Here is a 22,500-nt window from a genome sequence, read left to right on the forward strand (position 1 = left end):
TCCCAAATGCATTACTTTGATAAGCCTTCACGAGATCATTTCAGATTTTGCCTCATCAAACCCTGAGAAGTATTTTTTTTCAAACACTGTATGGAAATGAAAGGTGGTCTTGTGTTCACTTGATGTTAGTTTAATATTGATCATAACCCCCAGAGACTACAGGGGAATGAGAGCATCTCATCTCTCCCCTGACACAAAATTAAAATCCATACTATTTTGCAATATTTGTGCAGGTCATGTGTACTGTTAAAGACAAAATGTTTGGACTTGCATACAGGTCTTTCCAAGCCCAGGCCACGAGTGTTTGTGAAGAGAAAACGAAATGTAGACAAATCAACAAGCACTTCAGACCCTGTCACAGAGGAAGACCATGTGCAGGTACATGCTAACACAGCTAACACTGTATCTACAAACTGTAGACTTGTTCCACAGCACAACACAACTCACAGACATGGACTTGTTACACATGTGTGCAGGTGCTGAGCCTAAAGAGTAAAAACCTGGTGGGCATCACTCTGACCAACTGTGGAATCACAGACCTGGTCCTCAAGGACTGCCCAAAGATGATGTTTGTTCACGGTAAGCGGATGGGCATTTTTCCTCAAGCTTTTTCTAGCTTTTTTCTCGAGGACCAGATATGTGTCTCACCACTTTTAATACAATTTGGGGTCACACAAAATATCCCCCTCTAGATCTGTTTCAATACTGCGAATATAACTACTGCTATACTGGATTTTTGTGAAATATAAAATACAAAGGGCTTCAACAACATTGCTTTGCCAAATTGCCAATCCATACTGAACCAGAATTAAACCAGGCCTAGACTAGAACTAAAACAAAGCTAAATAGGTAAACTATAGAAATTACCTATTTTTAATATTTGGAAATTGTGCCGGCTCAGATCGTGTGGAGGGCTGGGTTTGCACCACATGCCGTAAGGTCAATAGGCCTACTTTAGGTGTTGGTGTCTATGATGAGCGCTAGAACTCTCTACAGCTCAAATATTATTGCCATCTATTCTTTATTGAATAAGAAGTCAATATAGTAATTAGGGTTAGTATATGGTGGGCCCCTTGTATAATGGCATATGGTATATTGTGGGTTCAGGCAAATGAATAAACGTCCTCTCTCTGCAGCCACCAGGTGTCGAGTGCTGAAGCAGCTGCAAGTGGAGAATGCTCCCATTGTCAACAGAATGGACTTTGCTCAGTGTAAAAAGCTCAACATGCAGCAAGTCCTCGACCAGATCTTGAGGGTGCCTCCAGAGAGGAACCGCATCATCTACATGCGCCCAATGCACCAAGTCTGTTCCACACCTTAAACCACACATATTATGCAAAACTGACTTTTTCTGTCTTTTAACCATGTTCTAACATTGTTCCCTCATCAAATACATAGATGGTACATTTAGCTTCATTTACGCTGCAAGATTTTCTTCTCTACTCTTTCACTCACTGTGTTGTTATTAAGTCCATAAATTATCACCAGACACGTGCTTACGTCAGCATGTTGGGGCAACCTAGCTTTTGTTTATTTCTCCATGGTTATTTACTCTGTTGCCAGTAGATGCCAATTCTGATCAGGGAACACCTGACCGTTTGAAAGTAATGTGTGCTCTTCAATACATACACAGTGTTCTCTCTGGGCTGAGGTTGGAGGATGGCAGTGGGGCCGTAGGCGGCACTCGCAAAAAGTACTTAAAATAGGGGCTCGATATGGAAAGCCAATATGATCACACTCTACCACTTAGGAGCGGCGTATCGCGACGTATTTTCCGACGCTTTTACAAAATAAAGCAGCGCTTTTAACTTATTTTATCTTAATACCTGGCGGTATCTTTTGAGCATGGCGGCATCTTTTGGGCATGGCGGAGGCCCGCCGCAGCATGGCCGCCATGCCAAAACCCCTCAGCGAGAACACTGATACAGTATTTTAAGTTCTAAAATATGAGTTGCCAAAGTAACAGTACTCAATGTTTTAAAGGCTAACACAAATACAAATAATGTATGTGTCCATTCTCTGGTCCTCCTTGTAGCTGGCCCTCCTCTCTTGTAGTTTTGCTGTTTTTTCTATATCAGGCAATGGGTAAAAGAGATGATGATGAAGATTATCTATTGACTGACAAAAGAAACAACAAAAATATGTGAAAATAAGACAAGATGAACATTCTTTAACCCCCTCTTTGTGTAGATCGACTCAGTGGCTCTGGAGCAGCAGTTGTTCCAGGGGCCGTACCCGTACCACATTGCTATCGTCCACGAGTTCAGCAACCCCCCAAACATGCGCAACAAGGTGCGCATACGCAGCTGGATGGACACCATCGCCAACATCAGCCAGTGAGCAACTTTCCTGTCTCCTACTTCTCTAAGTTACTTTGTTTACATAAAGAGAAACTGGACTGCGCTAAAAAGCTGATGCAGTTTGTCTTTCCCCGAAACCGGTCAGGCCGCGGTTATTTCATTACTTGGTTTACGGATCCGCTGCACTTAGATTATTGATTTCTAATTTATAAATAAAATAAATTATTATACTTTTTTTTTTTTTTAGAAAGTACCACCGACAACGCAAAATAGCCAAAGTCAAAAGATCCTGCAGGAGTCATTTATTTTGGAAAGCATTGTACTGAAGCTCTGCGGTATGCACGATGCATCATGGGTATTTAAAATGGCGTCACCACAGTGGCCAGCGCTCAGAGCGCTCATGAATCTATTATAATATCTGGCTAGGGTATGGCTAGCCGCAGCATGTCGCAAACAACCCCCAGTGGCCACTCCATTAGTACTGCAGCCAAAGAAATCATGCAGCCCAGAAGGCTTTTTTTCCTTAGAGTGCAATGTAACGAAAAACTGCTTGTGTTCGACTGAAAGAGCACTTTCAGAAATGTCGGATATATCTGCAATTCTTACCTATTTATGGGTCATTGACTTTTTCTAATTTTAAGATTCTTCAGTTGTCTTTAAAACGCATTTCAAGCTGTTAGCTTCGGCTACGCTCTAGCGCGCTGCTCTAGCCCAGCTCGTAACCGTCTAGACCAGGGGTGGGCAATTATTTTCCTCCGAGGGCCATATTCGAATCCAGGCAAGTAGCGGAGGGCCGGCCCGCGATCATTGGTGTGAATTTTTTTTATTTAAATCTAATGTTTAATTCCTTTCACATCATATTTATTGAGGATACAAGTGCAGACAGATACCTAAGAGCAAAAAAGAAAAAGGGAATTTTTTTTTTTTTTTTTTTTTTTTTTTTTTTAAATATTACTTGGCATGTTTGGTGGGCCGGATTATAAAGACAAACGGGCCACATGTGGCCCGCGGGCCGTAGCTTGCCCACCCCTGGTCTAGACCAATCGGCGCGCATCGGTGACGTGAAGGGGCCGAGATGCTGTGGGTGAGCCCAAATGCCACGAATGAGCTACTGGCATAAAACTATGGATCTATAGGTTTAATAACAAAAAAAATCATCAAACTAATGACCACCACGCATCTGAGGGCCGTGGATCTACTTCTCAGAAGCGAGGTCTTGAAATTGTTATCCCTGAAAAACTAAATAACGTAATCAATTCTATGGAAATGGAATGTTTTGCCAGGTATAAACTAATCAATGTTACATTTCGTGTCCATCAGTGTTGTTATCTGTACTACACAGACAAGAAACCTAAATACGGACTTAATCATGACTTTAGCATGTTTTGCATGTAGATAAACATGTCATCTGAATACATTTGACATGTTGTAGAATATTATCATTATGTAGATTAAAAATCCGTAATTAAAGAAATACATTTTAGATCATACACTCCATGTACTTAAAGGCGTAATGGACGATTTTTTTGGCCCAAATGACTGCCGATGAGTCCCGCCACCTATCAATCATAGAACGCACCTACTGCTCCCTACTAGAGCCCCCTCTAGTGCTATTTCTGTAGTCACATCATCACACAGATGGAAAAACAAAATGCGAGTCAGGCCCAATCTGAGAAATGTGTTTCATATTCCCTGTGAAAAGATAAAGCCCAGTCCCACTGAAACTAGTCTGAAACTTGCTGTGCTAAATGTCAGATCCTTATGTAACAAATCTCTCTTAATTAATAATTTTATTTCTTCTTATAATCTTGATTTTATGTTTTTAACTGAAACATGGCTTGACAAAAACACAGGAAATGTAGTTCTGATAGAATCTGCTCCACCCAACTTTAAGTTTGAATCTGAAACACGAGAAAACAAAAAAGGGGGTGGAGTCTGTGCTGTCTTTAGAGATGAAATAATTACCCGCAGGTTGTCTTTTGGGTTGTTTTCATCATTTGAGTATGTATCCTTTAAAATGGAGCTAAAACAGTCTCCATCCATTCTCTTCATTGTTTTATACAAGCCTCCCCAGCACAGCCAAAGTTTTATTGATGATTTTACTGAGATGCTTTCAGTCGTATGCACAGACTTTGATGGTTTGGTCATTACAGGTGATTTCAATGTGCATGTTGATAATATTTGTGACAGAAACGCTAAAGAGCTTGATGCTGTCCTTGAAACCTTCAGTCTTACTCAGCATGTGAGAGGCCCCACCCACAGCAAAGGACACACTCTAGATCTCATAATTACAAAGGGGGTAAATATTTCAAATGTTAATGTGATCGATGTTGCTCTGTCTGATCATTTCTGTGTCTTCTTTGACCTGTCTGTTTCTCCCAAACCACCGGTTGGTCCTGCAGTTGTTCAGAGGAGACACATAAGTGATGGCACAGGTGCACTGTTTATGGAAATGATAAACTTTGAAAATGTCTCATGTTCTAATGTAAATGATTTGTTGAACTCTGTTACATCTAGTGTTTTGAATGTTCTGGACACCATCGCCCCTATAAAGGCTAAAATGGTTAAAAATAAGCAGAAGGCGCCGTGGAGAAATGATGATTCGGTCAGGGCACAGAAAAGGGAGTGCCGCAGGGCCGAACGGAAATGGCGCAAGTCAAAGCTCCAGGTTCAAAAAGAGGTTTACAAAGAGAAGCTGAACATGTACAACCTAATCTTACGTAGAACTAGGGAAAGATATTTTTCTGAAATTATTGGAAGCTGCAGTAACAACTCGCGTGTCTTGTTTGCCACATTAAACAGATTAACAAACCCTCCAGCTCAGCTGCCGTTAGAACTCATTTCCACATCCAAGTGTAATGAGTTTGCATTATTCTTTAATGACAAAGTTCAGGGGTGTTTGACCAACATCACATGATCTCTCTGGGTGGAGTCTGCATGTTCTCCCCGTGTTACCGTGGGTTCTCTCCGGGTTCTCTGGCTTCCTCCCACCATCCAAAGACATGCATGTGTTAGGTAAAATTGGTGACTCTAAATTGGCCCTAGTGAATGAATGTGAGCGTGAACTGTCTGTAATGTCTATGTCTATGTCTATGTCTCTGTGCTGGCCCTGCGACAAGTTGGTCACTGTCCAGGGTGTACCCCGCCTAAGGCCCGAAGTCACTGGGATAGGCTCCAGTCACCCGCGACCCCGAAAGGGACCAAGCGGTAGAAAATGGATGGATGGATGGACAAAGTTCAGGGCATTGAAAATGCTATAAATCCCACAATGCAAAAAATTACCCTAAAACCACCAAGACACTTAGAGCTAACTCACTTTGCACCAGTAACTGACAAAACTGTCCATGAGATCATAACCAGTCTGAGTTCATCTACATGCTGCCTCGATGTGTTACCCACCAGATTTCTAAAGTCTGTGCTGAACAGTTTGTTAGCACCATTCACTCACATAGTTAACATGTCGCTTCAATCTGGAACATTCCCAATGTCTTTGAAAACTGCGGTCTTAAAGCCTCTCCTAAAGAAGAGCAGTCTTGATGCTGCAGTACTGAGTAATTACCGGCCCATCTCTAATCTGCCATTTTGGGGCAAAGTCCTTGAAAAGGTTGTTTACCAACAGCTCACAGATTTCCTCTTAATAAACAACTCATTTGATGTTTTTCAGTCAGGTTTTAGACCTCATCACAGCACTGAGACTGCTCTTGTCAAGGTGACAAATGACATCCGCCTGAACACTGACACGGGCAAAGCCTCAGTCTTAATTCTGTTAGATCTGAGTGCTGCTTTTGACACTGTCGATCATGGGATCCTCTTACAGAGACTAGAGGACTGGGTGGGCATCACTGGCACTGCCCTAAACTGGTTAAGGTCCTATCTGGAAGACAGGAAGTACTTTGTTGAAATTGTTAGCTGTGTCTCAGACCACATGACCCTGACCTGTGGAGTGCCCCAAGGATCAGTCCTGGGTCCCCTTCTGTTCAACCTCTACATGCTGCCGTTAGGTCAGTTGATACGCAGTGAAAATGTGTCCTATCACAATTATGCAGACGACACTCAGATCTATGTTTCACTATCGGCAGGTGAATATGGACCAGTAGATTCACTCTGTCACTGCATCCAACAGATCAGTTTGTGGATGCAAAACAACTTTCTCCAGCTGAACTCAGACAAGACTGAAATAATCGTTTTTGGCCCACAGAAACAAAGAGAAAGTGTTAGCGGTCACCTCCAGAGTCTCGCTCTAAAACCTACAAACCAAATTAGAAATCTGGGGGTAATAATGGACTCAGACTTGAACTTTAATAGCCACATCAAATCAATAACATCAGCAGCTTTTTACCATCTAAAAAACATTGCCAAAATCAAAAATATAGTGTCAAAACCAGATTTAGAGAGACTTATCCATGCGTTTGTCTCCAGTAGATTAGACTACTGTAACGGCCTGCTCACTGGTCTCTCCAAACGAGTTGTAAAACAGCTGCAGTACATCCAGAACGCTGCTGCTCGGGTCCTGACTAGAACCAGGAAGTATGATCACATTAGTCCTGTTCTCAGGTCTCTGCACTGGCTCCCTGTGGCTCAGAGAATAGACTTTAAAGCAGCTCTGCTTGTGTACAAGTCTCTCAATGGCCTAGCACCAAAGTACATCTTGGATATGTTAGTGCCATATGAACCATCTCGGACTCTGAGGACCTCAGGGACCGGCCTCCTGCTGGTGCCCAGAGTCAGGACAAAACATGGGGAATCTGCGTTTCAGTTTTATGCAGCTAAAATCTGGAACAGTCTTCCTGAAGATGTGAGACAGGCTTCTACTCTGACAATGTTCAAATCTAAGCTAAAAACAGTTTTGTTTAGCTGCGCATATGACTGAAAGGATTTTTTCTTTGCACTCTTCTCTTTTGTTTGTGATTTTATTAGTTTAGACAATCAGTTGGATTGATAATTTTTAATTCAGTTAATTTTATTGTATTTCTGTTTCTGTAATTTCTTTGTGATTTGAAAGCATTTTTCCTGCTGTGTGAAGCACTTTGAATTGCCTTGTGTATGAAATGTGCTCTACAAATAAACTTGCCTTGCCTTGCTCATCTGCAGCCGCGTCCGGCTCGTCCCCATGAGAGCAGCACGTTTCCACGTGTCTAAGCGCATGGATCTATCCTGATATAGTTCCCTCAGTGTATGGGACAAAATGAAGACTGAGAAAGACAGTTCGAGCTGTCTCTGAAGAGACGGAAATCTACAGGAGACGAGAGATGCGATGCGATCCGTCGCGCTAATAAACAAACGCACGTGTGTGTTGTATCAGTCCGCACGGGGGAGTGCGCATGCGCACTTCCGCCTGAGTTCTCAAATTGCCGAAAAATCGTCCGACTACAAACTAGAATTTTTTATGGTTTTATATTTAATTTACAATAAACCACAAAACACTGAATAATAACTCTAAAATAGCAGCACAACAGCATTAGACCATGAGCTGAGCTCATATTTTAATAGATCCATGAGTGAAAACGGCTTGATTTTGATGACGCAGTGGCAGCTGCTCTCTGCTCGTCCCATGCTCCGCGCTCTCAGCTCGCCCCGCTTGGGTCATGTACTTTTTTCCGGTTCAAAATCCGTCAGTTTTCTTAAAACCAGTTGTTTAATATTTCACTTTTATCTCACACTGGGCTCTGCGCTACTCTAGTAACTCTCTCTGATTGGTCAATACGATCACATGGTACACAAACCTACGTAACTTGCGGGCTGCACTGCCCGAAGAGCTAAAGGCTAACTGGCGACATGCGCTACTGAGCAGCTCCCATTGACTTGAATGGGCAGCCATCTTGGCTGCTGGGGGCTTGAGAGCACTCCATGGGCCAGTGTGGTTTCGCTTAACCGTACTATCCGGAGGCCATATCGCCTTGAAAAAATATGCAAGTGGTGATCGGGATGATACAGTTGGAGATATACTAAACAGACACCTGCCTGTGATGTCATGGAAATCACCTGCAGCAGCAGCGATGACAGCCTCTGGACTCCTCCAAAGTGGATGCTGTTGAAATGTACTCAGAGACTTCGGTGCCAAATTCATCAAATGTGTTCTTTGACATTTATATTTTTCCTGCCTGTCGCCATATTTCTTTGAATTATTATATTGATGTTTTATGAAGAAAAAACCTTTTGAAATTATATTTATATTTCGTCCGTCTGTTAAATATATTTAATTTAAAAATCCGTAAACCAAGTAATAAAATAACTGCGGCCTCAGACCAGTTCTGCCAAGTTTACATGCAAAAGTAAATTGATTCAAACAGTGTTTATCATATACAAGACCAGAATTTCTCAGACTGTGGTGTACGCAAGGTGATACAAAATTGTTTTATTTTTTTTGTTTAAAAAAAAAATCCACATTTTTGCTCTTCCTTGATTAATGTCTTTCGTTAAAAAAGAAAAAAAAAAAGATCTAGTGCTTCTTGGAAAGCCAAATCCCTTTCTATGTTGGTACTTGGTGTAAAATGTTACCACTGATATAGGCTATACATAATATGATGCCCAAGTAAACATTTTTCTAATGTTAAAGTTGTCACACCCTGAGCCACACTGCGTTTGATGTTGTATACAGGGACTGCAGATTTTTCGCCAATTTGAGAAATCAGCGACTGATTTATTTTTTTAAATGCGCACAGTGTGCCGCACAGTCTGCCCCCACAGTCACCCCCATCCTTTTCGAGAGGCCGCCTGCCATCAAACCTCGTGCACGAGCACGCTACAGCTCCTCTGTTACATATGCGTTTGATTAGCAGATTCCGTCCCTCAGCCATTTTTGTACTTGGCGGAACTACACTGAAGGAACTCGCTTCTAGCTTTGCTAAACGCACACCGGCATATCAACCACACATGCGCAGCCAGGGAAACGTGCAGATATCCCGGGAATGAGCCAGAACGAGCCTGCAGGTGTGCAGTAGCACACAGGGAATGATTGACATGTGGGAGAACTACTCAGCTGTCCACGCCACAAGGAAATGAGACTCAGATTGGTCGCCAAAAATCCTCTATTCAATCTTTAAGCGCATGTTGGTACAAATGAGCCGAGAATCCGCTGTGCGGCTCAGGGGGGGCCACTGCTGGCCGTTTGGGTGCCTGTTGTGGATTTTCTATAGGAAAACTTGAGCAGAGTTGTCTTTAGTCCAAACATGATTTTTTATTTAGTTTACAAGTGTGCACAAGCAAAAACAAGTCTGTCCCTCCCAGAGTCCTGTCTGTCCCTAAGTGAAGTCAAAACAGGAAATGCATTTTATACCAAACCAGAATGCCACGTGTAGAGTAAAGAAACCAGTTAACACCTTGATGGATTTGCTTCATAACAATTAGTTCATTGTCCTATCGTAACAACACAAGCAGTGTCTGGGGGCCCTCAACAAAGACATTTTCAACAAAAATCATATACTTTTCTGTATTCTGGTGCATTTTAGATGTAATATTACCTGAAGCCCTTCTCCTGCTCTTCTGCAGATCACGGCTCTATAAACACTTGAGGGTGCAAACTATTGATGCTTTCTATTGCATTTATAAAAACATGACGCTAAAGTGTCGCTGCGCCAGCTCGACAGATTGCACGCCTTGTTTAGTTTTCTCTTTTTCTGTTTCTTATCTAATATGAAGCCAATTTTCATCATCTGAATATAGTTTTGCTCCTTGTAGTTTGTTGATATGCGGATCAAAAGGATTCTCAGCTGTGCTTCTGTCCTGTTTAAACTGTCTGGTGTAGCTTCCTGTGCACATTTCAAATGTTCTGTGGAGAGACCGAGAGAGCGGCGACACTCGAAACCTACCGGTAGTTTAATTGTAAAAGGAATCGCGTAGCTCCTGCACAAATAGCCTGTTGTGGCATTCAATCCAAAGTGCCTGGTCAGGTTGGTGCCACTTAGAGCACTTGATGCCCTACACACTGCCTGTTAAGCGTGTAATGGGAGTGGCCTCTGGTTCATTTGTTTGGGCCTTTTGTTTTGAGTTATAACTGAACAGATGTAATATGAGTATGTTTCAATATAGAATTTAATAAATGTTTACACATGCAAATGAGGCCTGGTTTCAACTTTATGCGGACACTGCAGGCTGTGACTTGATGTAGAAGTGTTTTTGGTTGAATATCATTTGAAACTCTTGACACATTATTTCTTGTAAGCTGGTACACTACTGTGCTTTGTTTGGGCACATGTCGGATTTTTCTAAACTATTTTCTGCAATATGGCTGCAAGATGATTATCGTGATTATCAAAAGTGAATCTAAATCGCAATGTGGATGGTTTTTAGTTAATCAGTTAATCGGCCTATTTCAGTCTTTTTGTCAATTTGCGTTTAACTGTGAACTTTTAACAGAATATTTATATTTAAACATAAATCACAAAACTAATCGCAGTTCTCAGAAAGATCGCAATTAGAAATAGTTCCCAGATCATTCCGCTCTATTCTGCTCTGGTATCTTGTCTCAGTAACACATGCGCGAGCATGAGCCACTCCTTTAGTCCAGCTTCAGTTTGATTGATCATTTCCATGACATCTGTAAATGGACAAGAAGAGGTTGTGACCTTTTGCGTCTGGTGGTTTTGGGAGAATTGGTCCACAGCACCTCAATAAACATGCTCGAGTTTACAAGCACTTAGGATAATTGATTCAAATAGGACTTACCGTAGTAACTTATCCGGTTTTCATGGTCTGCATGTGAGCACAGTTATGTTAACAAGAACTTTTAGTTTGCCAGTCTTTAAAACTATGTAAAGTGCTGCCTGGTGGTTGGTCAGAGATTAAAGAGTGAGTTTAATCTGCCTTATTACATAGGAGTATATGTTAGTTAGTGCTTTTGGTCTGAATAGTTGTTTTGCACAAACTCACGCGCATTTATCTTGTGAGTGCAGTTTGAGTCAGATATATGTGGTTGAACATTGTTAGTTAATTGATGTTATAACTAGGTTCATCTTCCTGTATGTACTAACAAAATGTTCTAAAGTAACTTGTAATCTAAAGAAGTCATAGAACCAGTACAATTGGCATGTGAACATGTAGTGAGTCTGTGTAGGGTGACGTCACAAATGGTACGAGAAAAGCTTGATGTGCAGCTGCAAAAAGTTGAAACAAATGTCACAGAGCAGAAGTAGGGCAGTAGGGGGTAGTGAGTTTAAACCTGGGACCAAAAGCAATCTTTGACAGTACTATGACAGGGCTCTGTGACAATGTCAATGATGTTATTTGCCTAAAAAACAGCTGAGCTAGCAAGATGAGGTCCAGTGCCAAGTGCAGGGGGCTTGACCTTGAACTATCGACAAAAATGACAGACGCATCATCATTAACCGTAAAAGTTAGTAAAGGCGAAGCAGCTCCAGTGACAGGACGGTCTTAACAGGGAAAAGGTTATGTATTTATAGAAATTAATCTAGTTGACGGGGGAAAACAGAATAATAATGATCTTTCAAAGGGTAAGGCCTTATACTTGCCCAAAATCTTAGAGGGTCATAGGTTGAGCTCCCTTACAAGGGGGAGGGTCAGGTACTCTTCCAGCAGGAACCAGCTCGGGTCATTTTGCTGCTGTTTACCATTTTTGTGACTTCAATAAAACTTAATTAAGTCTTCTTAATTTTTAACTTCATTTGAGCTTGGAAATTTGACCCAACAAAAGGACTCTGGAGCCTAACATATGTATGATGTTTAATGTTTGTGGATTTACATTTTAGATATTTTGAAAACGGTTATATCAACCCTTTCCCTCCAGCTGAGATTATAGCATTGTCAAATTCTAGAACCTGGACGTATCTATTGACTTAAATTGACACAAATATAGTGATGAAAGAAACAAAAGAAGATTCTTTATAATTAAAAGATTCCAGTTAAAAAAAAAATCATGCAGGCTTCTAAAGAGAGAGTTTGGGAGCGAGAAATGAAAGCTGTGTTTTTAATGAAGCCATGTGTGTGCCAGGGAGCTGATCAAGTACGAGTTCTTCCCGGAGGCCACGCGGACCGAGGAGGATGTGAAGAAGTTCTCGCGGTATCCCTGGGGCCGGGACATCTACACTCTGGAAGGTAACGCTGCGTTTCACCATCTCACTCTCCTCACCCCACTCTGAACTCATGTGGAAAGCTGTGCTGAAATGCAATGTATTTGTTGTACAATGAAAATAACTGATTGTTCGTTTGTCAGGGGTGGTGGATGGTGCCCCCTACAGCATGATAACTGACTTTCCCTGGCTGCGGACCCTGAGAACAGCAGATCCCAACAACTACGCTCGCTATGACTTTGAGGACGACGAGATGAGTGAGTCTTTAAACGTACACTATCTGCAGTTGAGTCAACGGTGAAGAGCTGATATAAACCAGGGCTATCAAAGTGTGTTTTAAATATTATTCAAACAAATTATTAAAGCAATAATCATGAATTGACGCAGATTAATCATGCATCTCTGTTTTTACCGAACACTCTTTTAGATTTCACACCAGGCTTATCTGAAAGAAGGTTCACGTTGATATCACATGGATAATATTAAGCAGATATTTATATTAACGCCAGATGCTTGCTTGCTTCAAAATGTGAATAAAGTAAGATGCCCAATGGGATGGCAAATAATATTCTCATCACTTGTCTATAAAGAAATATTATTGCACCTTTGGAAAAATAAAAATGCCCCAAGTTTAGGAAAATAGAAATCTTTAATGACATATTACTTAAAAATGGAACAAACTATATCAATAGACAGAAAGAATCAAAAACTGTTTAAATATTGTGGACACTTAAGCAATGCTACAGGATAGAATTCTTTTACAACTGTTCCTACCTCTGTGCGACAGCTGTATTTTGTGTCTGTATTTATAGTGAGAGAGAGCGTGCGTGAGTGCGTGTAGCGTGAGCGTGTAGCTTGAGCGTGTAGCTTGAGCGTGTAGCGTGCGAGTGTAGCGTGCAAGTGTAGCGTGCGAGTAGTGTGTAATGTGCCTTTGTTGGCACCATACCACAACAGCAGCAGAGCCAATGTTGGCCTGCAGTGTCATAATGGAAGCCCCTGCGCAGCTCAGTGAGGATGGGTTGCCCGCTTCCGCCCACATATGTTTGTTCAACATTTCTGACAATGTCCTGATTCGGGCCTTTGCGTATGGCCTAACAGTGGAACGCCTCGTACGGCGGGTCCCACGTCTCTTGTATGCTGCGCTGCTCTTTGAACGTGGCTCCAGTCTATCTATCTCTCGCTCATTAGTCGGACACAATATCTTTCGCTCTCATGATTCAGCCTCAGTCTCCCACAGTTTGATTAATTTTAGATGATTCTCCATCCCTCTCACAGACTCCGTTTTTTCAAATTTCATCCTGAGTTTTGTGATTTCGTATCTTGCCCGTATATTTCGGACCATACATGCAGGCAATCTAGACCTTCTTCCCCATATTTGTTTGACATAGTTGGTGTCTTTGAGATCGGCACAGCGCTCTTGGAATTTTTTTTTCCACGGTCGGCCGCTCTCTTAACAACTGCATGTGCTTTATTACACCCACACACGTCTGCATGGTGCTGTGTCTCGTTTTTGACAACCTTCTCGACTACACTTTTTCTAGTTCAGGGTGTACCACTCGCAGAAACCAATTGCCCCTGGCAAAACTCAACCTTCTTCAGTTATACTTATTATTAGTTGGTGAAAAAAGTGTGCCCGGTTCCTCCTGGTCTTACAGTGGCCCCAGGCCACCCCTTGGTCCTCCCCCTAGACACCAGCTATGAGTCATGAAAGGACACGGCACAAATGGCAACGTGTGTCCAGACAAGACTATTATTCCAATTTTAATCTGTGTATTGAATTTAGGTTAAATAATAATTTTAGAAAATTAAAGTTGAATTTCAATTCTTCAAATTTAAAGGTGCTATTTCAATCTAGCCAAAGACTCTTTTAACCTGTGAAATGTCAATTTGATCTCAGAATTTATTTATGGCATTCGGACACTTAAAAGTCTTTAGTTTCCCAACTATTATTTTTTTTTTTTTAAACACATTTTTTTTTTTTTTAACACTTTTTTTTTTTTTTAAACACATTTTTTTTTTAAACAAAAAACACTTCCAACACACTACACAACTGAAGACTACTCACCCGCAACCTGTTATTTTCAATCCTAGCACCGGCGTCCTCTTCCAGTGAGTTCCTCCTCTTGTCTCAAAAAAGTGGAGGAACGAGGCTGGAAAGTTGATATTCCAGGTGGCCACGCCCTGCATCACATGGCCCATGAAAGAGCAGCACCAAATCGTTGTGGAATATCTCTTCTAACAATTATCCAGAAATAAAGTAAACATGCTGTACAATCAGAATGAACTCTCCCTCATACGGTTCTTCTCCGTACACTCATCTGGTCCTTCCAAAGGGATCCAGAATCATTTATAGATTAGATACGGCAAATGGCCACAGTCTCTTTACAGGGAAAAGGACAGTTGGTCACATTTGCAAGTCAATTTACACTGACAATGCAAATGAAATTAAACTGAAACAATGCCCTAGTGTGAAGATCAATACTCATCCTATATCCTCATGCAGATAGAGACAAGCCTCTGGTCAAAGGAATCACAGCACAGGCACGTAGTTATAAGTTATACGCTCACAGATCTCATCTCCGCTGACATATGACCAAACTAACAACATTGAAGACTTGCGGTTCTGTAGCACAAAACTATAGAATAAATCTCTTGTGTGTCCACTCGCACTGTGTCTTCTTTATTTTTCTGGATATGAGGCCATGACTGCCAACATCACCCTCACAGTTGGTGGTTTTGAATGCCACAGTTGTCAGTCATTGGTTCAAACGCTATCACCATATGTACTTGCTCCATCCCACTTCAGCCTTCAACTTTCACTTGACAGATCCACTGACTCTGGAAAGAGGGATAAGGCATGGTTGTGCCTGGGCCCCACTTTTGTTTGCTTTGTACTTGGAACCACTGGCCAAATATTTTAGACGATCAAAAACAATTATGCTACCCAGATGATGTCCTATTACATTTGACCAAACCAGAAATATTCATACCTAATGTGATGCATTCCCTTAATAATATTTGTCCAATGTCTCAATACAAACTGAATTTACAAAAACCCATCCAAATGATCCATCCATTTAAAGGTTGAATAGAGGATTTTTCTGTTAGCCCCTCCTGTTCTTTCCGAGAGGCCGCCTACCATCAAACCTCCGCTGCTACTCGTGCGTTTGTTTATTAGCGCGACCGGATCACATCGCATCTCTCATCTTCGCAGATTTCCGTCTCTTTAGAGCCAGCTCAAACACAGTCTTTCTCTGTCGTCCCTCAGCCATTCCTGTACTTGGTGGTCCGAAGCATGGAGCTACACTGAAGGAACACGCTGCTAGCTTTGCTAAACACACACCGGCATATCAACCACGCATGCGCAGCCGGGGAAACGTGCAGATATCCCGGGAACGAGCCAGAATAAGCCTGCAGGTGTGCACTGCACACAGGGAATGATTGACATGTGGGAGAATTAATCAGCTGTGCACGCTACGAGAAAATGAGACTCAGATTGGTCGCCAAAAATCCTCTACTCAACCTTTAAAGGGCACATTTAGCTTAATGCTAGTTTGGTGAATCATGGTTAGAAAGTCCTCTCCCCATCGTCCTGCACATTTCTGCCATATAATTAAAAGCTTTGCAACTGCATGGCTACATCAAGGTGTCTTGAGGCTAGCTTGAAGATATTAAACTCCTGTAATTCCCTCTGCAGCCAGTAGATGAAGCCAAAGCTCCATTACTCAGACCTTTCTTAAAGCTATAACAAAACAAAACAAAAACATTTTAGTTTCTTTTTTGCAGGCAAAAAAATGGTCTGCATGGCCAGAAAACATGGATCCCCAAGACTTTTGGTGAAATACACTGTGGACTGACGAGACAAAAATGTAACTTTTTGGAAGGTGTGTGTCCGAATACATACATACCAACAGTAAAATAATAATGAACAACATAAAAATAAACAACAATAAAATATGGTGGTACTAGTGTGATAGTCTGGGGCTGTTTTGCTGCTTCAGCAAACCATGAATGCTGCTATCTACCAAAAAATACTGAAGGAGAATGTCTGGCCATCTGTTCGTGACCCCAAGAAATCAACAAGTCCATCTCTGAATGTTCATACTATTCATCTCAAATAGTTCTTTTTGGCGTGATTAACGGATATCAGGATTAAATTGAGCTATTCTGCTGTCTCTGTCCTATTTATGTTGTAGTTTCTGCTGACACATTGATTAATATGCTCTCTTCTTATTTGAATAAATAAATGAATAATAATAATACAAATTCACAAAGCCCACACTGGCCGGCCTCACATAAGACTGGTGACCAGCTGAGCTCTGATTCTATCTAAGAACCACACTTGAATCCAAAGGTGTGCTGTAGCGCTCTCATGATCCGGATGAACTCTGCGCTCTAGTCTTTCACAGCACAGTCTTGACCACTTGTATGAAAAGAAATGCCACTAAACTGTGCTCTCTGCGTCAGGTACTATCTACGCCCCGCGCAGGAAGGGCCAGCTGTCCGCAGATATCTGCATGGAGACCATCGGGGAGGAGATCTCTGAGCGTCGGCAGAGCCGCAGAGGCCTGTTCCAGCGTGTGGTAGTGGTGTTCCTGCACCACTGCGACACTCCGGGAGAGCCTGTGGAGGATGACTACATCTAGGGCTCAGTGCGGGACAACCATGAGTCTTTCAGAAGTCACTGGAGCACCATTACAGGAGAGAGTTCATAAGGGCCCATAGTGTGTTGACCTGAGCGCATACTGCTGGAGCTCCCAGTCATCATTATCACTTTCTCTGCAGCTTGTTGACAAAGCTGACACACTCCTGCAGTGGTACTTTATATTCAATATTTGAATGTATTAATACAAGGAGCTTGTGCCCTTTTTGCAGGACGAAATGTTTGTTTGGTTTTGGCGCCGCCGTGTGGTGAAGGCATCCTCACTGTGCTCAGACCGGAGCTGCTTCTGTGACCTGAACCACATGGACTGGCCTGCTTTTATTTGTGTACAAATGTAAAGTAGCTGTGCTTGGTTTGGCTTTGAGTCCAAATAAAACATTTAAAAACAAATCATTTGTCGGACGTAATGCTTTGTGTGTGTGTGTGTGTGTGTGTGTGTGTAAAACTCATATTAATTGTGATTTAATCATGTTCTGCACACATGTAATATATTATGGCATCTTAAAATTATCATTATTTTACCATTTATATGTTTTCAAGTTATTAAATGTAGTAATAGGCCTACAGCCGCCTTTTTAATCTTTAGAGATGGAATTTTCAAATTTTTCTAATCCTGTGCTTCTCCTTTGTTGTCTGATGTCCTTTTTGCTGGCAGAGGTAACAGCAGTTCTGATGCAGAGCTAATTCTGCTAATCTAACCTCATCTCTGCTTAACATGTGGAAAGTACAGTGCATCTAGGAAGTATTCACAGCCTAACCTTTCCAGCAAGATAAATTCTCGCAATTTTTGTGACTTCATAAACTCCAAAGTCCAAACCAGCGGTTTAATGGGCCAATCACATGGCCTTTTATGAACTATTTTGTCTTTCAAAAGTGTGGACACAATGGCACTTTGTACATTTGTGGATGAGAAAGAGGGCTGTGCTTTTCTGTCATGAGCCGGATTATGTTACAGCTTTATTACAAAATAAATTAAACAAAACCCGACAATGAAATGTGAAAGAAGGTTGTTTGAATTCTTTGCAAATGTATTTAAACAAAAGTGAAGCTGTGTATACTTCCCAGATGCACTGTAGATATCTCCATTTTAGTTGTTTTAAAGTAAATGTCAATGACGTGAGCATATTTAATGACGTATGTAGCGTATTTAGCGGGTCATTTCTCTGTGATTTACGGGTCTTTCTGGAGCATTTAAAAACTCAAACGAAACATAACCTCTACTCCATCACGTCTGTCCATCTTCCCACCCTCACGTCCAGTGTGCGGACACCAGGTCACGCGCCCTGTCTGTCCGAGAGAAGTAAAAGGAGTCGACTGTGTCTGCAGAAAGAGGCCACAGAGCGATCTCAAATCAGATACTGCAGTTTGCCCTCCTCTCAGACTCACTTAGTGACATAAAGTGTGGATGTTGAATTATCAGATTACATAAAGTGTGTCAGATCCCCCATAACCCCCAGGGTGCAATGCCACCTAGGGCTTGACCGCTGTCACGACATCGCGATTCAATGTCAATTAGCCTAATGACCAAAGAAGGGGCTACAGTGGTCCTGAAGTCGAGCACAAGATGGACCCCCCCAAGTGCTGCTCCTCACAGACTGTCCCAGTGGCGTTGAAGGACGTGTCAAATGCACAGGACAAACTTCCCGGTGACTATAAAGGCTATTGTCATCTTTCTTTCTTTCTTTCTTTCGAGGGGGTTTTCCTGCAGGGCTCAGCTCTCCTGGAGGATGTGTGGCCCTGGAATCTGATGTGTTATAAACATCTTGAACTTAGGCTAAAATGCTATGTTGCACCTTACCCTGGGAATTTTGTTCACTGACAACTGCCAGAAAACCTTTTTGATATCGAAAATTGATGGTGCTGATGGTGCTGGTGGTGCTGGTGTTGATGGTGGTGTTGATGGTGCTGATGGTGCTGGTGGTGCTGGTGGTGCTGATGGTGCTGGTGGTGCTGGTGGTGCTGATGGTGCTGATGGTGCTGGTGGTGCTGATGGTGCTGGTGGTGCTGGTGGTGCTGATGGTGCTGGTGGTGCTGGTGATGGTGGTGTTGATGGTGCTGGTGGTGCTGATGGTGCGGATGGTGCTGGTGGTGCTGATGGCCCTGATGGTGCTGGTGTTGATGGTGCTGATGGTGCTGATGGTGCTGATGGTGTTGATGGTGCTGATGGTGCTGGTGGTGCTGATGGTGCTGATGGTGCTGGTGGTGCTGATGGTGCTGGTGGTGCTGGTGGTGCTGGTGGTGCTGATGGTGCTGATGGTGCTGATGGTGCTGGTGGTGCTGATGGTGCTGATGGTGCTGGTGGTGCTGGTGGTGCTGGTGATGGTGGTGTTGATGGTGCTGGTGGTGCTGATGGTGCTGATGGTGCTGGTGGTGCTGATGGTGCTGGTGGTGCTGGTGGTGCTGGTGGTGCTGGTGGTGCTGATGGTGCTGGTGGTGCTGATGGTGCTGATGGTGCTGGTGGTGCTGATGGTGCTGGTGGTGCTGGTGGTGCTGGTGGTGCTGATGGTGCTGGTGGTGCTGGTGATGGTGGTGTTGATGGTGCTGGTGGTGCTGATGGTGCTGGTGATGGTGGTGTTGATGGTGCTGGTGGTGCTGATAGTGCGGATGGTGCTGGTGGTGCTGATGGCCCTGATGGTGCTGGTGTTGGTGGTGCTGGTGGTGCTGACGTTGATGGTGCTGATGGTGCTGATGGTGCTGGTGTTGATGGTGGTGTTGATGGTGCTGATGGTGGTGTTGATGGTGCTGATGGTGCTGGTGGTGCTGATGGTGCTGATGGTGCTGATGGTGCTGGTGGTGCTGATGGTGCTGGTGGTGCTGGTGGTGCTGGTGGTGCTGATGGTGCTGATGGTGCTGGTGGTGCTGATGGTGCTGGTGGTGCTGGTGGTGCTGGTGATGGTGGTGTTGCTGGTGGTGCTGATGGTGCTGGTGATGGTGGTGCTGATAGTGCGGATGGTGCTGGTGGTGCTGATGGTGCTGGTGGTGTTGGTGGTGCTGATGGTGCTGGTGGTGCTGATGGTGCTGGTGGTGCTGGTGGTGCTGGTGGTGCTGATGGTGCTGGTGGTGCTGGTGATGGTGGTGTTGATGGTGCTGGTGGTGCTGATGGTGCTGGTGATGGTGGTGTTGATGGTGCTGGTGGTGCTGATAGTGCGGATGGTGCTGGTGGTGCTGATGGCCCTGATGGTGCTGGTGTTGGTGGTGCTGGTGGTGCTGACGTTGATGGTGCTGATGGTGCTGGTGTTGATGGTGGTGTTGATGGTGCTGATGGTGGTGTTGATGGTGCTGATGGTGCTGGTGGTGCTGATGGTGCTGGTGGTGCTGATGGTGCTGGTGGTGCTGGTGGTGCTGGTGGTGCTGATGGTGCTGATGGTGCTGGTGGTGCTGATGGTGCTGGTGGTGCTGATGGTGCTGGTGGTGCTGGTGATGGTGGTGTTGCTGGTGGTGCTGATGGTGCTGGTGATGGTGGTGCTGATAGTGCGGATGGTGCTGGTGGTGCTGATGGCCCTGATGGTGCTGGTGTTGATGGTGTTGATGGTGCTGGTGGTGCTGATGGTGCTGACGTTGATGGTGTTGATGGTGCTGGTGGTGCTGATGGTGCTGATGGTGCTGGTGTTGATGGTGGTGTTGATGGTGCTGATGGTGCTGATGGTGCTGATGGTGCTGGTGGTGCTGGTGGTGCTGATGGTGCTGGTGGTGCTGGTGGTGCTGATGGTGCTGATGGTGCTGGTGGTGCTGATGGTGCTGGTGGTGCTGGTGGTGCTGATGGTGCTGATGGTGCTGGTGGTGCTGGTGGTGCTGGTGATGGTGGTGTTGATGGTGCTGGTGGTGCTGATGGTGCTGATGGTGCTGGTGGTGCTGATGGTGCTGGTGGTGCTGGTGGTGCTGATGGTGCTGATGGTGCTGGTGGTGCTGATGGTGCTGGTGGTGTTGATGGTGCTGATGGTGCTAATAGTGCTGATGGTGCTGGTGGTGCTGGTGGTGCTGATGGTGCTGGTGATGGTGGTGTTGATTGTGCTGATAGTGCTGGTGGTGCTAATAGTGCTGATGGTGCTGATGGTGCTGATGGTGCTGGTGGTGCTGATAGTGCTGGTGGTGATGGTGGTGTTGATGGTGCTGGTGGTGCTGATGGTGCTGGTGATGGTGGTGTTGATGGTGCTGGTGGTGCTGATAGTGCGGATGGTGCTGATGGTGCTGGTGGTGCTGGTGTTGATGGTGTTGATGGTGCTGGTGGTGCTGATGGTGCTGATGGCCCTGATGGTGCTGGTGTTGATGGTGTTGATGGTGCTGATGGTGCTGGTGTTGATGGTGCTGATGGTGCTGGTGTTGATGGTGCTGGTGGTGCTGATGGTGCTGATGGTGCTGGTGGTGCTGGTGTTGATGGTGTTGATGGTGCTGGTGGTGCTGATGGTGCTGATGGCCCTGATGGTGCTGGTGTTGATGGTGCTGGTGTTGATGGTGTTGATGGTGCTGATGGTGCTGGTGTTGATGGTGCTGGTGGTGCTGATGGTGCTGATGGTGCTGGTGGTGCTGGTGTTGATGGTGCTGGTGGTGCTGATGGTGCTGGTCTGTTTCATGTGAGGACATGAGTGACTGACTGCAGACTCAGAGTAACCTCCTGAGCTGCTTGGACTGGGCAGGGATTCATGCTAAAGATGTTTTTTATGAACCTGGTTTGATCATGGTCAGGGTGAGGGGAGGTGCTCAGTTCAGTCGGGGCGGAGTCATCTGCATAAAAGCATTTTACTGTATCTAAACATCTTACCTAGTTCAGTTTATACTAAAGTTTATACTGTTCTAGGTTGGACATGATCAGCAGATGTGACATTACAACATTCTAACCTTCCCACAGAGCTGGAGTTCTCAGGTAGAATGAGCTGTTTCATAGTTAAACGGTAGATTTGTTGTCCTGGTTTAAGGTTAAGATATTCCTTAACCTTATATCTAATCTGTAATTACTGGACCTATCCACGTGAGACAAAAACTGCCACTATTTTCAATACTACTATTTCCAAAAGTACTGGCACTTTTGGATGTTCTCTGTGGTGTTCCTGTGGGAGCTGTGGAGCATCGGCCTGATACTTCTCTAAACATTACCTTATTAAGACACGCACCACTTTCTGTCCTGTCAGAACAGAGACTCACACTTGTCCTGGGTCCTGTAGAAGCACAACCTTTTTTGTCTTGAGTTCATCCGTCATTATATTTTCTAGTTTTAATAATACTGATGTCTAAAATCCAAAACAATTTTAAGGATGTGAATTTACTACTAAGAATATTTTATTCAATTCAAATATTGTTACATTTGTCCTTCTTTTCAGGTGTTTTTTGTAAACTAAACAACTAAAGTGTCCAACCTGAAGCTGTTTTAATGTTTCATCCATAGATTTCTCTGGGACATTTGAACTTCGAATGCAGTTTGCCTCCTCCCACCAAACTATGGAAAAAGATTTGGACAAATCTGGCAGAAAAATGTGTTTATATGGAATTCCAAGCCGGATTTATGAAAGTTTGAACT

General features: G+C 43.7%; 1 protein-coding gene across 1 annotated transcript in view; it reads left to right on the plus strand.

Moving 5' to 3' along the window:
• fbxo38 (F-box protein 38) overlaps nt 1-17,378 on the plus strand; it is a 47,688-nt gene extending 30,310 nt beyond the window's left edge. Inside the window, exons 15-21 of the mRNA XM_072434447.1 lie at nt 278-378; nt 477-579; nt 1,137-1,303; nt 2,191-2,336; nt 12,247-12,350; nt 12,469-12,582; nt 16,793-17,378. Of these exons, the coding sequence (XP_072290548.1) occupies nt 278-378; nt 477-579; nt 1,137-1,303; nt 2,191-2,336; nt 12,247-12,350; nt 12,469-12,582; nt 16,793-16,971 (914 nt within the window). The 3' untranslated portion in view covers nt 16,972-17,378. The remainder of the gene's footprint in view (nt 1-277; nt 379-476; nt 580-1,136; nt 1,304-2,190; nt 2,337-12,246; nt 12,351-12,468; nt 12,583-16,792) is intronic.
• The last annotated feature ends 5,122 nt before the right edge of the window (nt 17,379-22,500 follow it).

This window comes from Eucyclogobius newberryi, unplaced genomic scaffold, assembly GCF_026437365.1.
Source record: "Eucyclogobius newberryi isolate DKJ021-1_F unplaced genomic scaffold, fEucNew1.0.hap1 SCAF_11, whole genome shotgun sequence".
NCBI lineage: Eukaryota > Metazoa > Chordata > Actinopteri > Gobiiformes > Gobiidae > Eucyclogobius > Eucyclogobius newberryi.